The sequence below is a fragment of the Eptatretus burgeri genome, unplaced genomic scaffold (assembly GCF_056783735.1).
Source record: "Eptatretus burgeri isolate ZD-2024b unplaced genomic scaffold, Ebu_testis_v1 Ebu_testis_scaffold_3180, whole genome shotgun sequence".
Taxonomy (NCBI): domain Eukaryota; kingdom Metazoa; phylum Chordata; class Myxini; order Myxiniformes; family Myxinidae; genus Eptatretus; species Eptatretus burgeri.
In genome coordinates, this window is record NW_028225128.1 from 112,204 (window position 1) to 126,881 (window position 14,678).

The 14,678-nt window shown below is 49.9% G+C and overlaps 1 protein-coding gene across 19 annotated transcripts in view; it reads left to right on the forward strand.

Annotated features, from left to right (window-relative positions):
- Window positions 1-14,678, forward strand: part of LOC147006404 (spectrin beta chain, non-erythrocytic 1-like) — a 72,140-nt gene that overhangs the window by 26,890 nt on the left and 30,572 nt on the right. For 15 of the 19 annotated variants that reach the window (XM_085868904.1, XM_085868915.1, XM_085868914.1 and 12 more), the window contains 13 exons: window positions 1,992-2,109; window positions 2,298-2,456; window positions 2,556-2,858; window positions 3,323-3,476; window positions 3,901-4,492; window positions 4,680-4,961; window positions 5,191-5,328; window positions 5,466-5,685; window positions 6,418-6,615; window positions 8,474-8,812; window positions 9,869-10,071; window positions 12,176-12,266; window positions 14,192-14,338. In XM_085868904.1, coding sequence (XP_085725030.1) covers window positions 1,992-2,109; window positions 2,298-2,456; window positions 2,556-2,858; window positions 3,323-3,476; window positions 3,901-4,492; window positions 4,680-4,961; window positions 5,191-5,328; window positions 5,466-5,685; window positions 6,418-6,615; window positions 8,474-8,812; window positions 9,869-10,071; window positions 12,176-12,266; window positions 14,192-14,338 — 2,944 coding nt within the window. Of the gene's footprint in view, window positions 1-169; window positions 506-1,991; window positions 2,110-2,297; window positions 2,457-2,555; window positions 2,859-3,322; window positions 3,477-3,900; window positions 4,493-4,679; window positions 4,962-5,190; window positions 5,329-5,465; window positions 5,686-6,417; window positions 6,616-8,473; window positions 8,813-9,868; window positions 10,072-12,175; window positions 12,267-14,191; window positions 14,339-14,678 lie in introns of those variants that run through there. The other 4 variants (XM_085868919.1, XM_085868912.1, XM_085868923.1 and 1 more) reach the window with 4 other exon arrangements.

Genomic DNA, 14,678 nt, shown 5'->3' on the forward strand with positions numbered 1-14,678 from the left:
ATGTTTAGACGGACGATGTCCACCTTCCGCGACGTCTGTGTCTACACTTATCAACCCTTTTGTCCTCATTTATTTAACATCTTCATCCTCTGATATCTGTCCGAATGTTTCTCTTTAAAGTGCTCACGAGGCCTTGCCGTGCAAGTATGGTGGGAAATGAACGGCCTTGCAGGGAACGGCCGTTGTGGCGGAGTCGCCGTGCCCACCGTGCCGATTCACGACCAATGGCCAGTGAGAGGGAAGGGCTCCTGACCGTTCGAAGTCAGAACGCCGCAGAGAGCGGATGCTTGTTTTGTCATGAGCCTTGTGCTGGTTTCGAGTGGAGCAGTTTGCTTCGACCCCGGTACTGCTCTCAGTGCCGGAACTTGCGGGAGGAACTGATGCATCACGGTCCACCGAACGAGCCGCGTCTGTCTCTCTCTCTCTCTCTGGACACCAAACGTTTGCCCGACGGTGGAGAAGAAGAATGCATCGCATGCTTGGATCATGATCACCCGTAGGGCGGGTACTCTGTTGGTAGTTCGAAAGGTCAAACCCACCCTCAAGTCTGTATGTAAAAATCTACATCCTCATTTCATGTCCTTACCTTTGTTATTCCTTCTTAATGTGCTTGTATTGCGTCTGGGAAGGCCTCGATCCCTCGAGCTTAGGTGGGACAACTTTCGAGGCTTTCGCAGGGGCCCTGTCACTTTGCAAATTGGGTGAAAGGTCAGGGAAGGTGATCATCCTGCCCAATAGCCGAGTAACGGGCGAATGGTGAGAGGGAGGAGAGGACCGTCACGTGAATCTTCATCTGTGACGTCGGCGGGCGAGGTTATAAAAGGCGGGGAGCACAAGAATCAGGGCGGACAACCCAGTAGACACAACACTGGGAGTTTGCTGTCAATGAAGCTGGCAGGGAGAAAGCCACACCCGTTCTGCCGACGCCACGCCTCATCCCGCCAACTCGTCCCTCTCTCCTGCCACCAAGGCCGACGATTGACTCATCCACGCAGGCGACCAGGCAGTGACTCCTGAAGCAACTCACTGACTTGGCCTCAAACTCCTTCATTGCTTGGTGAATCCCCCCAGTCCATCTGGTGTCGCATCAATTAAGTAATTAAGACTCTTGAGATGGTTCGTTTGGTTCGTGGGCGTGTATGAGGAATCGTTATTTTTGTCCACTGTTTGCTTCTTGTATATTCCTGACCCTTTTGCTTGTTTGTTTTTATTACACCAATGCACTTTATCCTGATTGTAATCTCATGTAATCTGTTTTGACATCGAGATTTGTCGCGGTCCTGCACCGCGAGATAGCCGGCATCACGCGGTTTGTTCGCTCGGCCAAATATTAAGACTTGCAGTGCGATTGCCACCGGCACAGCACTCACCCGGCTCGAGGACTTCAATCTGCGCGGGAATGCGGAATCACACAGGAAGTCTCCGACGTGGGGGGGACTGTCGTGGTCATTTGACGTGACTTGCCGGATTTGAACCGGGCAACATGGGTCGCCCTGATGACCGTCACAACATGTTTGAATACTGGAGAACACAAATCGCCTTCTTGGAACTTTCAGAAAACTTCCCTTTCGCTGAACTTGGACGAAATATTCCGGCATGTTACGTCGTCTCACCAATCGAATGAGCCGCTCACAGGACCTTGCCATGTCCTTTTTGTTGTTCGAGACTGCATGGGGTCAGGTGTGAACTATGAACTCTCTCGTTCATGATCCTTTCATTCACATCAGCCATATTGTTATGATTATGGGGGGGAGAGGGGGAGTTAGCGACGTGTTTGAGCGACGATGCAACGTCACCTTTGGTTTTGTTTTCAAGAGATGTCAAGTCGTGTGGAGCAGATGAAGCATTTTTCACGATAAAGGTTAAAATATTGATGAGACACGCACATCGACAACGAGGCACGTGCGAATCTCTCCTCGCGGCAGATGTAATCAATGGGTTGACCTCTTGCAGACAAGCGTATTGATTGATGTCCTCTTGTGTGTCTTTAGGTTCACCAAAAAGTGCGACCTTGAGGTCCTGCTGTTCATAATCCAGAGTGAAATGCGCGCCAACAACCAGAAGGTGTACACGCCAAGGGAGGGCAAGCTCGTCTCGGACATCAATCGAGTAAGACCCTCCCTCGACATTGAAATACATTCGGTTTGTACCGGGGTGAGAGGGAGATGCAAATTCAATGAGCAACCAGTTGGACCCTCCATCACGCCCATGTTTGTTTTATTGAAGAAAGTTTGAACAAAGGTTGGAAACTCTTTCTGACCTCTTAACCATTCCTCACGATCGTTCTCGCTGAACAGGCCTGGGAGCGACTCGAGAAGGCTGAACACAGGAGAAGACTGACCCTAAGTGTCGAGCTCACTCGACAGGAGAAATTGGAACAGATGGCTCTTCGGTTTGACCAGAAGGTGATGCGGTGTGAGACGTGGCTCCAGGAGAACCAACGCCTCGCGCTCCAGGTAACCGACCTCGGGACTCGAGCACCACCTCCGCGACCTATTTGATGCCCTTTCTCCAAAACATCATCTGAGCAAAGCGCTTCGCTTTTGGGACTGCAGGATGACTTTGGCCAAGACCTGGCAGCCGTGGAAGCCGCGACCAAGAAGCACGAGGCGATCGTGGCGGGCGTCTTTGCGCACGTGGACCGTGTGCGAGCGGTGGTGGATCTGGCGCACGAGCTCCAGACGGAGGGATATCACGAAGCCTGGCGCGTCGTCGCAAGGTGTCATCGGGTCACGCACCTGTGGGAGCACCTGCGGGAGATGCTGGTCTCACGGCGTTCCCGCCTCGATGCTCATCTCAGTTTGCAGCGCGTCCTCCAGGAGATGATTGGCCTGAATGGCCGGATGGATGACTTGAAGGTACGCGATGGAATCAATGGAATCCATAAAATTGTTTTAGTGAATCGGCTCGACATACGAGATGAAATTTCTGCGCGAGTGGCAAGAAAATACTCGCAAGTATTTTGTGCGCACACACACACACACACTTGGTGTGTGGGTCCACACGTAGATCTACTTCGATGTAGATCGTTCATTCTCAGATGTAACATCATCTCGGGACCTGGGCATGGCCCTGCCTTGTTAAATACCTCCATCTCGTCATTGTTTTGGATCTCCTGTTTTAAAAAGGGTGAAAACTGCTGGAGATCACGCTCCTGGCATGTCGGTGTCACCCCGTTGTACCGACTGGACCCGTGGTTCGCACGTCTGCTGTGCGCGTCCCATGTGTGAGAAAACGAGCGGTGATGGGACCTGAAGACTCTCTCCATCCTTTATTTATTTCTAACCACAGCCTTGGTGATATTTGTTTGTGCGCTCCACAGGTACACCTGCAATCTCAGGACTACGGTAAACACCTGCTCGGTGTCAATGATCTGCTGCAGAAGCACACGCTCGTCGAGGCGGATGTTTGGCTGCAGGAGGAGTCCATTCGCAATGCACACGGCGCTGCGCAGAAGTTTGTCGTCGTTGGGGAGGGTGCGTATCGTCGACAACCTTCTTTTTGGAAAACAGGACTTCCCCAATCCCCCTCGGAAGGTAGAAGAACAAGGAGGACACCTTTTGGGTTTTCCGAACACATTCTCTTCGGAGGATCATTGCGAGCGGTAATGCCGGAGATGCCGCGGTGACCGCATCGGTGTGTCTGCGATGTTGACACGGAGATTGCACTCGACCCTTGGTTGCTGTATTGTTTTGGCGCTGTTGTCGAATGTGGTGAACTCCAACCTTTCGCCATGTTTTCTGCGACATCCCGTCGAGCGTAACCGAAAACGATGTCGGAGACGTGTGCCATCGGGATGTCGGAGACGTGTGCCATCGGGATGTCGGAGACGTGTGCCATCGGGATGTCGGAGACGTGTGCCATCGGGATTTAACTAATGTTTCGTGTCACCGTCTGCAGGTTACAAGCCCCGTGACCCACAGCTTGTACAAGACTGCCTTGTTCACCTGGAAGTCCGACATGCTGAGCTGTGCGCAATGGCGGCGTCGCGGAGATATAAACTGGAGGCATCCTGGCACCGCTGGTGTTTCTTGTCGGAGATGGACGAACTGGTGAGCTGGATACGTGAGACCCAACCTCTCCTTGTATCCCAGGAGGTCGGTAAGGACCTGACCGGCGTTATAAGACTCCTGGCACGTTACCGGACTTTTGAGGACGAGCTGCGTAGCCGCCGGACCCACCTGAAGCAAAAGGTGCGCGAAGGTGAAGTGATGACGGAGCTGGGACATTTCGGCGCCGGTGAGATCGCCGAGAGAGTGGTTGAAATGCGGCGGATGTGGGACGGGTTCGAAGAACTCGCGACGAAGCGCAAGCAGCAATTAAGCGATGCTGAGATGTCGTGGCGGTTTGCGGCGGACTTGGACGACCTCGAGGCCTGGCTCGAGGTCGTGATGCGCCTCTTGTCTGGCGGTGACGTCGGCAATGATTCGTTCTCCACTCAAACACTTCTCAGGAAACACAAGGATGTGATGGCGGACATTTCTGGATACCGGTGAGAGAGCCTCTTGCTCGCCATGCGTGCTATGATTTTGTCGTTCACACCAGGTACTTGCATCGCCCAGATGATGACGACCAAATTGCAGTCGTTTTGATGCAAAATAATAAATTGCATTTTCAATACAGGAGAACAGGATGGTCCTGAACGTCATCTCACGTGCGGTCCTTCTTCTCCCCGACAGTCCAGCTGTGGATGCTCTGCACGAACAGGCCCAAACCCTCTCGACTAGAAAGTCAACTACCAAGGCCGGTGGGCGGGGGCGCTTCGTGGGGTTGGAGCGACAGTACAATGAGTTGGTGGAGGCGGCGCGCCGCCGCGAGCGGTGCCTGCAGGAGGCGCTTGCTCTCCACGAGGTGAACAACGAGGTGGAGATCTGCGATCTGTGGACCGATGAGAAGGAGCAATGGCTGAACGGGATGATTCTACCCGCATGCCTTGAGGATCTCGAGGTGGTCCAGCACCGGTGAGTTTCAACATCTGATGATGTTTTTTTGTGATCGTGACCGAATTAAAACCTCTTATAAACTCACTCTTACATCGGCGAATGACTTTCCTCAAGTCCATCAAGGCGAGTCAAATCGATTCATTTTGATTCTATCGTTTCATGATCTCTCAATTTTGTGGAGGCAAGACAATGAGATGGTTGTAGTTTGGACCTGTCTGGCTGCAAGTTTGTGTGTTGCTTGGTCCAGTTTCCAAAGCCTGGATCTCGAGGTGAACAGCGAGGCCGCACACATCGCCGCGGTGAACCGACTTTCCCTTCGGCTCATCAGCGCCGGTCATCCTGGAGAACAAGACGTCAAGGTGAAGCAGGGTCGCTTGAATGACAGGTATGGCCGTGCTTTCGATCTCGCCTTCCTTGCTCTCGTTAGTTGTGCATACCTTCTGTGTGGTCTGCATGTGGACCGACATATCCGACGCTCTACGCGTCGTACTTTGGCACGTCGGCTTGTCTCCGGGCCTGTAGGTGGAATAAATTTCTCGAGTTGGTGGACCTGAAGAAAAAAGAATTGCAGTCAGCCCTCGGCATCGAGAACTTTCACCTTCAAGTGAACGCGACCAAGGCCTGGATTGAGGAAAAAACCAAAGTCATCGAATCATCCCAAGAGTTTGGAAAAGACCTGGCTGGAGTCACGGCCTTGCAGCGCAAGCTTGCAGGAATGGAGAGGGACCTCACCAGTATTCAGGTGCACCTTTCAATTGTTGTTGTTTTGATTCCAGCTTACTGAATGCTCATGGAAGGGTTGTTGAAAGCACGCACACACCACTTCAGAAAAATACAGCTCTTGACCTGGGTCACTTCCCAGAATCCTCCATGTGCCACCGAGTAGCGGTGCATTATTCTTTGCAGTTATCAGGGATTCCACCTCTCCCCCTTCCCACCTCCTGCCCATGGGATACCAATCCAAGGGATTTGTCCACATTATCACCTTAAATTCTGAGTGTCAAGCAAGAAGCAGCACATGCTGCTGCAGATCTCGACTTCGTTCTGTTTAAAGTCTTTGGTATTACTCGACAGGGGTTCGAACCACCGACCTCTCAGACTGAGAGCGGACACAATAACCATGACATCACTGGGTGTAATGTTTCTTCAGTTAAAATTTATTTCCTCCATATTCCTCAAGAACACCCACAGGTTGACTCGGCCGAGCATGTTGGTCCCAAATTGTTTGTGTTTGTCGTTTAGTGCATTTAAGGACATCATGTATGGGAGAATCTGCTCACTTTGAGGATTCACGTTTTGGTTCTTGAGGTCTTTTGGCAAATCATTTGCATCTCCAAAAATGAGCCGACGACAATGTTTGATTGTATAAACGGAGCTTTTGTTTTTAACATCAACCCAATCTCTTTGACTACGCCCGTGTCCGTTCATCGGTTACGGTTCCCCCGTTGGACCGTGTCCTCCTCGCCTGATTCAGACCAAGCTGGAGGAAACGCGTTGCGAGGCGGAGCGGCTGGTGACGCAGCACCCGGAGCAGGCCCAGGCCATCCGCGATTGTGTGGCCGAGATCAAGGCCCTGTCGGCCGATCTCATGGAGACCCTGCGTGAGCGTAAAGAATCTCTCAGCGAGGCGAGCAAGCTGCAGAAGGTGTTACGAGACCTGGACGATTTCCAGGTGCCCATTATCCTGGAGCTTGAAACGCTTCATGATTAGTTGTATTTGTCCATCTTCTTTGCATACAGAGTGGAGGCATCCGTGTCCGAGATTGTTTTTAATGTTTTTTTTTGTCGGTGATTCTTCACCGTTTTCATATACAGGAGCATGATATCTCAAACAGTTATGGACGGCTTCGGACGAAACTTGGTGGATGAGTTGGGTAGGTGACAAGAACAAGCCGATTAGACTTTGGTTCGTGTCCAGATCCAGATCCGGCCTTTCAGTGCGAAACAAAACGTAAACTGTTCAGTCCGGCCACAGTCCCACTTTCCAGTTAATATGTCTGATAAATTTTCCCACATAGTTTACTCCTGGAAATTGACGTCACACGGTCGGGAATGTCGGGAAGAACCGATCGGAGTTTGCAGATACGCACGTGATGGAGACGCGTGGCTCCAAATCGTTTGGAAGTGTCTGTCCCTTTGAATGACTTCTCGCAAATTGTTGTGCAAACATCCACGTCAGAGCAAATTAAGTTGTACCCTCTGCCTCCTCGCCCTTCCATGGGCCTCGACTTTTTCCCCAAACACACGTTTCTGTTGCACGCAACCGACTCGCATCACTTCACTCGAGTGCGGGCCTCGCGTTTTCACACATGAACCCCCTCTTTCTTCCAAAAATTATCAAAACGACAGAGCTACTAATACTTCGACTACCTCTTCAACCGTCCCAATTATTCCCACCGTCTGGTGGCGTCGGCCGGGGAAGGACGTCTTTCACGAACCTGCTGGCCAAGCTTGAACCAACTCCCGCAGTGCTGGCAGACGCATCCTCCAGTTTAACGTCCATCCGATTGATTCGTCGCCCTGCATGCCCAACGCCAGGGTGGTCGTTTCCAGCTGAGTTGGGATTCCAACCACGGCACGACAGCTCAAAGGTGAGCGTGCACTCCTTTAAGAGTCGAAGCGATCCTGGCAGGCCGTAAATTAACAAATGCAATGGAATTTATTGTTTGAAATAACACTTCACTTTCACTGTGCCTCAGGCGTGTGACGTCATAATGTCTGCGTCGTCATAATTCGATTGTACCGGAATATCGTCCCGATCGCACGTCCCGAGACGAGTAAGGTAATTTTTTTTTCAGTGTCTGCCTGCCTGGCAGTCAAAACGAAATTCAAAATCATTCCAATCAGGAACCTAGCTGTTTTTAGGGACGTCATAAAGGACACAAACAACAGGCACGAATGACTCGAGTCACGTGTTGAATTAGGTGGTGTCAAAGACGGTGCATCAACGGCGGCAAACTCCTGAAAAATATTTATTTGTACAACCTTTAAAATCTTTATTTTACTTCAATTTAATCATGTACTTGAACACTGCATACCTTCAAAAAAAACAACCCTCCAGTTTAGCAGAACTTGGGCAAATTATTTCATCATTTTACACCATCTCGACCAAACAGACGTCAGCGTTGGGGATCATTGAGATTCACACAAAATGGCGGGTCGTAGCCAATGACTATGACCCTCCATTTTGTCTGGCTCAGAGGAAATCGTGTCCAGGTGGTGGGATCGGGCTCGGACACGCAATCTGCAAGAGTTTCAAAGACCCTTCCCACGTCCTTTTTCTCAAGACTCTGGGGTAAAGTGTTCTCTGAGCTCTCAACTATGTTCATGGTGAAGGATAATTAAAGACATTTTCAGGAATGTTCTGGCAGGTGTACCTGTTCAGTTGTAGAGTGGAAGCAGTGTGATGTTTTCATCGAACGTCGGTCGAACATTTGCCCGAGTTGTTCAAAAACAGCTTCCCTGCACCGTCGCCATCCTTTCGCTTGACGCTGATTCTCTTCTCATCGTCCCGTCCTCTCTTCCACCAGGGTTGGCTCTCTTCGACGCAGACAGCAATCATGTCCGAGGACACGCCGAGCACGCTGCTCGAAGCCGAAAAGCTGCTCGCGCAACACCACACCGTACGCAGCGAGGTGGACAACCATGAGGATGACTACATGCGGATTTGCCAAGAGGGCGAGGCCATGACCCATGATCGCAGCGACGCACAGTACGTGTCCCTTCGGCAGCGGCTGCTCGCCCTCAATACCGGCTGGAACGATCTCCACCAAGCGTGGGACAGCCGGCTCGCTCTTTTGTCCCAGGCTCACGGGTATCAGAGCTTACTGAAGGATGCCCGTCGAGCTGAAGGCTTCTTAATCAACCAGGTATTTATATTATAAATCAGGAGTGTCTGTCTGTCTGTCCGTCCCTGAACCACTCCGTGCGTGCGCTCCATTACGAGCCACAGACCTCGCATTAAAAATAAAGAAGACCCTTCCCATTTCCCTTTTCTCAAGACAGTGCGGGGCAAGGTGAACTGTCGTTTAAATATTTATTTAAGGGATAAAGATGGCTGTTGGGTGAGGAATGAATAAACAACAACAGCACATTCACCTTTTGACAAGACCCTCAAACAGACATCACAACCACTATATTATCCAATCATCCATCCATACTCGAACTACCTAAAAGTCCTGCCAACATCCCTGTACCCCTCTATCTCCATAACTTCCAGGTACCTATCTCATTATAATTTAAACCTGTCGACTGTTTCTGCTGCCACTACCTTTCCAGGTGGACCATTCTATGTGCATGAACTACTCTCTGAGTGAAAGACCCCTGTCTTACTGCCATCTTAACTCTCCTCTTCTTCACTCTCAGGGTATGGCTCCTGGTCCCATCATTGTCTACTCCACTGAAAAAAAAACTCCTCTGCACTTAATTTTTCTCCACCTTTCATTATCTTCAACATCTCAACCATATCACCTTTTAATCACCTCCTTCCTCATGTACGAAGTCCTTCGTCGCTTCGCTCTTCAGCCACCCCTCGTAGCTTCGTGCAGCGGGGCCCCGGAATCAATCTCGTAGCTCTCCGTGCTGAACTCACTCGACGGTAAGTGGCTACGTCCTTCCTGAAAGGTGGTGACCAAAACCGGACACAATATTCCACCATGAGGCCTTGCCGAGTCCCAGTTCAGCGTCGTGCTTCTTGCAGCAGGAAGAGTCCACTTGCTGAACACGTCTTCACTGTTACCGCTCCATGTTTGAAACATCAGGTCCTCACTTTCCGGTGATACCAAACCTGGGTTCGCAATGTGCACGTCTCGGGAGCCCTGCGGAGTGGTCTCACCACAATTGTGCTTCACACGACATCGCACGTCAATTGTTTTGTGTTTAACATGAACCATGCGGAGTGGCTTTTCCCTCTACCCACGTCCCAGGAGCACATCCTGAGCCACACGGAGATGCCCGTGACATTCGAGGCTGCCGAGAGGGCCATCAAGAAGCTCGAGGACCTGAAAACGACCATGGATGCGAACCATGAAAAGATAAACGCTGTGGTTGAGACCGGCTGGCGGCTCGTTGCCGGGAACAACATCTTCGCGGGAAAAATCCAGGAGACAATCGATTCCGTCGATCAAAGGTTTGCGAAGTTTAACGGACATGTCCGTCGTCCCGCAGTTTTGTCTGAGTTGGAGACGAGATACGTGCCGGTATCTCTTCTCTTGTGTTTTGCGAGTCCCACCCGTTCACGACCAGACGGGGGAAAGCTTTTGCAGTCGGTTTGTGCCCCCGTCCGGTGAGTGTGTTGGTCCACGCAGATCTACGTCAACGTAGATCGTTCGATCTCGGATCTACTTTAATCTACATATCCCTCCTAACCTGCTGGGCTCTCCATTGTTAATGCTCAGTCGTGTTTGTGATACCCATCCGCAGGGCCTTGGGTGTGTGTGAGATACTCGGGTGTGTGACACCGACGCCTTTTATTTAGTTTTTCGTTCACATAAGGTCGGGAGTTCCAGTTTTCTCTGCAATCACTTATCCAATTGATGCGAAATTTTCGCCATAGTTGTGACTACTCCTGCAAAATGTTTTTGTGATAACTAAGATGTCATAGGTCACGTGGTGTGGCAGCCATGTTGGAAAAAAAGAAAAACTTTGGACCTCTGTATCTCCGAAAGCGCTCCGTGGAAAAAAATTGAAACTTGGCAAGAGGGGATGAGAGCACTCCATTTCGGGCCACACGTTGGCTGTGACAGGAGAGGAAGTCTGCTAGCCATGAGTGGAGGTTGCCTTGGATACCATCGGAAGAGAGTTTGGTGAGCAGGGCAGGGTGCCAGACCGTGTCAAAAGCACGTGATATGTCGAGGGATATGGCTCTGATTTAATGTCTGGTATTGAGGATCTCCATCCATTGTTGGATGAAGCAGAAGCAGCATATCCACAATCGAGTGACCTGGTCTGAATCCAAATTGATGATCGGAAATCAAGCCATTGGAGAAGAGGAAGGATTAAATGTCTGAAGCGATGATGGATTCCATGACCTTGCTGATGATTGGGAAAAGGCTGATTGGTCTGTAGTTGCAGGGATCTGTTTTTTATGCAGGGCGGTGATGTTTGCTGATTTCCAAGCAGATGGCAGATGACCTTGAGCAAAGGAGAGGGCGAGTAGAACAGAAGAGCAGGTTTTTAGGACACGTGGGCTGATGCTGTCTGGACCGATTGTAGAATCTGAGTCGAGGTTTGACAGCAAGCTCTCCACCTTGTCAGGAGAAAAGGACACAGAGTCCAGGGACAGTTGGGTGCGACTGTGTAAGGTGGGTACAGAAAGCGATGGGTTTGGGACACAAGATTTAGAAGCAAACACCGGGTTTAGACATTCAGCCTTTTCACGTACGGTATCAGCAGTGCGGCCATTTGAGGTAAGGGAGGGGATGGAGGGGGAACATACACCAGAAACAGACTTAACTAGATTCCACCAGGATTTGGAGGGGGGAGAGAGGTTTGAGAGTGCAGACTCGAGATTAGAAAGTTGTTGTTTTCTGGCTCTCCTGAGGGTAGACACACACTTGTTCCGAGCTTTGTGGAAGGAACTGAGATTGCCTTCAGTTGGATTACCCTTCCATGAGGTGAAGGCAAATTGTTTCATGACAACTGCTTCACCACAAGCCTCAGTGTACCATGGGTGGGAGGAAGGGTCGGACAACTGAAGACGAGAGGGGATAAATCTGTGCATGAGGGAGAGCAAGTTTCTTTGAAAGAATTCCCAGGATGACTTGATGTTGGAGAAAGAAGCGATGGGAGACCAGTCTGGAAGTTTGATGGCTGCTTGAAGACCCTGCCAGTCAGCCTGAGTGAAATGCCAGACTCGACGGCGGTGAGGTGGTTTTCTCATAACAGCCAGAGAGATGTCCACTTTGACAAGCACGTGGTCAGAAGAACCGATTGGATCAGAGGAAGAACAGCAGATATTTTCAGGGAAATTTGTCAAAATTAGATCCAGAAGAGATTGAGTACCGTTTGTTGAGATCCAGGTCGGGAAGTTTACAGATTGAGTCAGTCCCAAATGAGTTGCAGAAGTCTTTTGCTGAAGTGCCATGACAGGTGAGAGAGGTACCCACACCCAGCCAACTTGCATGATGACAATTGAAGTCACAGACAGATAGACAGAGGTGGCTATTTGTAGAATAAATGTTATTAATTTTATTTTAAGCCTCATGGTTTCGTGTTGAATTTTATCCCCACAGGCAGTGGGCAAACCGCAAGATGGCAGTCAACGTCACGCTCCAACTGCAAGACAACAGGGAATTGCAGAGGTTCCTGCAAGATTCCCAAGAGGCAAGTGTAATTACTTTCATGCCATCAGCACATGTCATCCACTCTCGAAGATCCACGATTTACGCACAAACACACAATGACCATTTGTTCTTTGGCCGAACACCATGTGACTTACGGTAAATTATCGTGAAACAAATATCCACCATATTTTCCGGTGTATCAACCGCGGCCATGCTTTTAACCCTCAAAATAAATCAATATATTGATAATTTTATTTTCTGATCGAGATCTCAATACGTTTTGTACATTAACTTTGTCCCGAACAAGGTGACGGAGGTATCAACATGCCGACTCCCATGTCCACTTAATTTCGTCCAACAGTCTTATTCTCATTTTCAAGAAGGTGAAGAGAGAGGAGAGGACACCAAGAAGTTTTTATTATGAAGAGGATTTTTTTTTTGTGACGATAAAAAAGGAAGAAATTTGTGGCCCGGAAAAGGGCCGTTTGCGTTTGATGAAGCTTTTCTGCCAAACCCGAGGAAATCCTCGTCAATGCTTTCCTCGTCGAAGACGGCACGTAACTCCTTGTCCGAATCACGGCCGAGCAAGTCCCCGTCCCACTCCACGTCACTGTCACCGTCATTCGCATCCTCCTCCTCCCAAATGATGCCGTCCTTGCTGTTGGAGATTCAGCATTTCAGAAATGCTCTCTTGATGACGTCCGACGGTATCTCTTCCCACACCTTGACGATCCACATTGAAAGTCACCGAGCTCTTCAGTGCGGCCCATTCTACTGCCAATGTTTGTCGATGGAGATTGCACGGCTGTGTGCTTGATTTTACACACCTGTCAGCAATGGGTGTGGCTTAGATAGCCGAACCCACGAATTAGAAGGGGGTGTGGGCATATGCAATGGAACAGAATAAAAGGAGCAGCATGAGGATAAGGGAGAAATAGCAACAGCAAGGCTGAGCGACAAAATAGACAGAGACAGACAAACAGGGATGTTGGTAGGATGAGTGGATAATGTGGATAAGATGGATCCAGAAGCAAGCTCTCAGGAAAGAAATCTGTAAATTTGGGTAGGGGGGGTTATGCGAGGGTGGTGGTTTCACGGTGGTAGAAAAGGTCATTGTTTTGGATTGGGGATGATCTGAGAATGTGGTGAACAGCTCTCTTTGAAGACGTGGACCGAAGAATAAAATTGAAGAGAATGTGAATGTTGGTTCCACAGGCGGGGAAAAAAAAAGAGAGGAACAAATGAGTGGATGTGAGTAGTGATTCTGGATTTTGGGAGTCGGTGTTTGTTTTCCTGTTATTGTTCTTTTTTGTGCGAAGAGGAGGGGAAAGGGATTAAGCTGAGGGATCAGAAGTAACAATACCTGGTAGAAAAGGAGCGAAAACGAAGCGCGTGCGATCGAAAATGGAAGCAGAGGGCACAATCCGTCCAGCCGAGCCCCACACGAGTAGGACAATCCGTCCTCGTTTTGTAATTTCCATGATCGATCAGACTCAAAAATACATTTAGCACATGATTGTGTGCAACTCATGCTGACTCACTCACACGTGATGAGCTCGCCAACACGTTTTATCGACACACCGTCCAGCCGGAGTCCAGAGAGGAGGCAGAAGCGACTCGGTGCTCCCCCCCGGAATCACTCGAGCAGGGAAGGGATCGCGCAATCAGTCGTGTACATCCACGTGATGGCGTGCTCAAGGTCAAAAGCCCTTCACTCCCTGTGCCGGCACACGGCCTGAAGAAGTTCGTGGGTCACGGCCGAAACGTCACCCGAGACTGTGTCTGCTCTTTCTTGTTTCAATCATTATCAGTAGAGTAATACTTGGTCCTACTTGGCTGCGCCGTCGTTTCTTCTGACCAATAGGTCATCACAAAAACCACCTCAATCTAATGTTGTACCTGCATGGTTTGGCCTAAAGTAGCATCAGTGTGTAACCGTTCTCTCCAAACACCCTACATCCACAGCTTGCACTGTGGATCAAGGAGAAAATGCTGACTGCTCAGGACACGTCATATGACAAGGCACGGAACGTACACAGCAAGTGGCGGAAGCACCAGGCCTTCACGGCCGAGCTGGCCTCCAACAAGGACTTGTTGGACAAGATCACAAAGGTGATGATGTGCGCCATTGCACGTCAATGGTTTCGTTTTAACCGAAGGATGTGCAAGCATTTCAAACCACTTTCTATTCGCTCTGGTGGCTCAGAGGTCTGGCCTGAGTCTCTCGGTTCAGCACCATGTTGCACTCCTTACGACTGGATTCCATTTTGTGTTTTATATCGAGGGAGGTGTGAAGGGCCATTGCTCGGAATGGAAAACATTTCCTTTGAAGTTTTAGTTGGGAACTTTTAGTCCTTTTAAGGCTAACATGACATTCCTTCCTTGTTTGTAACTGGCAGTGTAACATCGAGGGCTTGGCCATGGAAGTATATCATAACCCTAACCCGAGTCA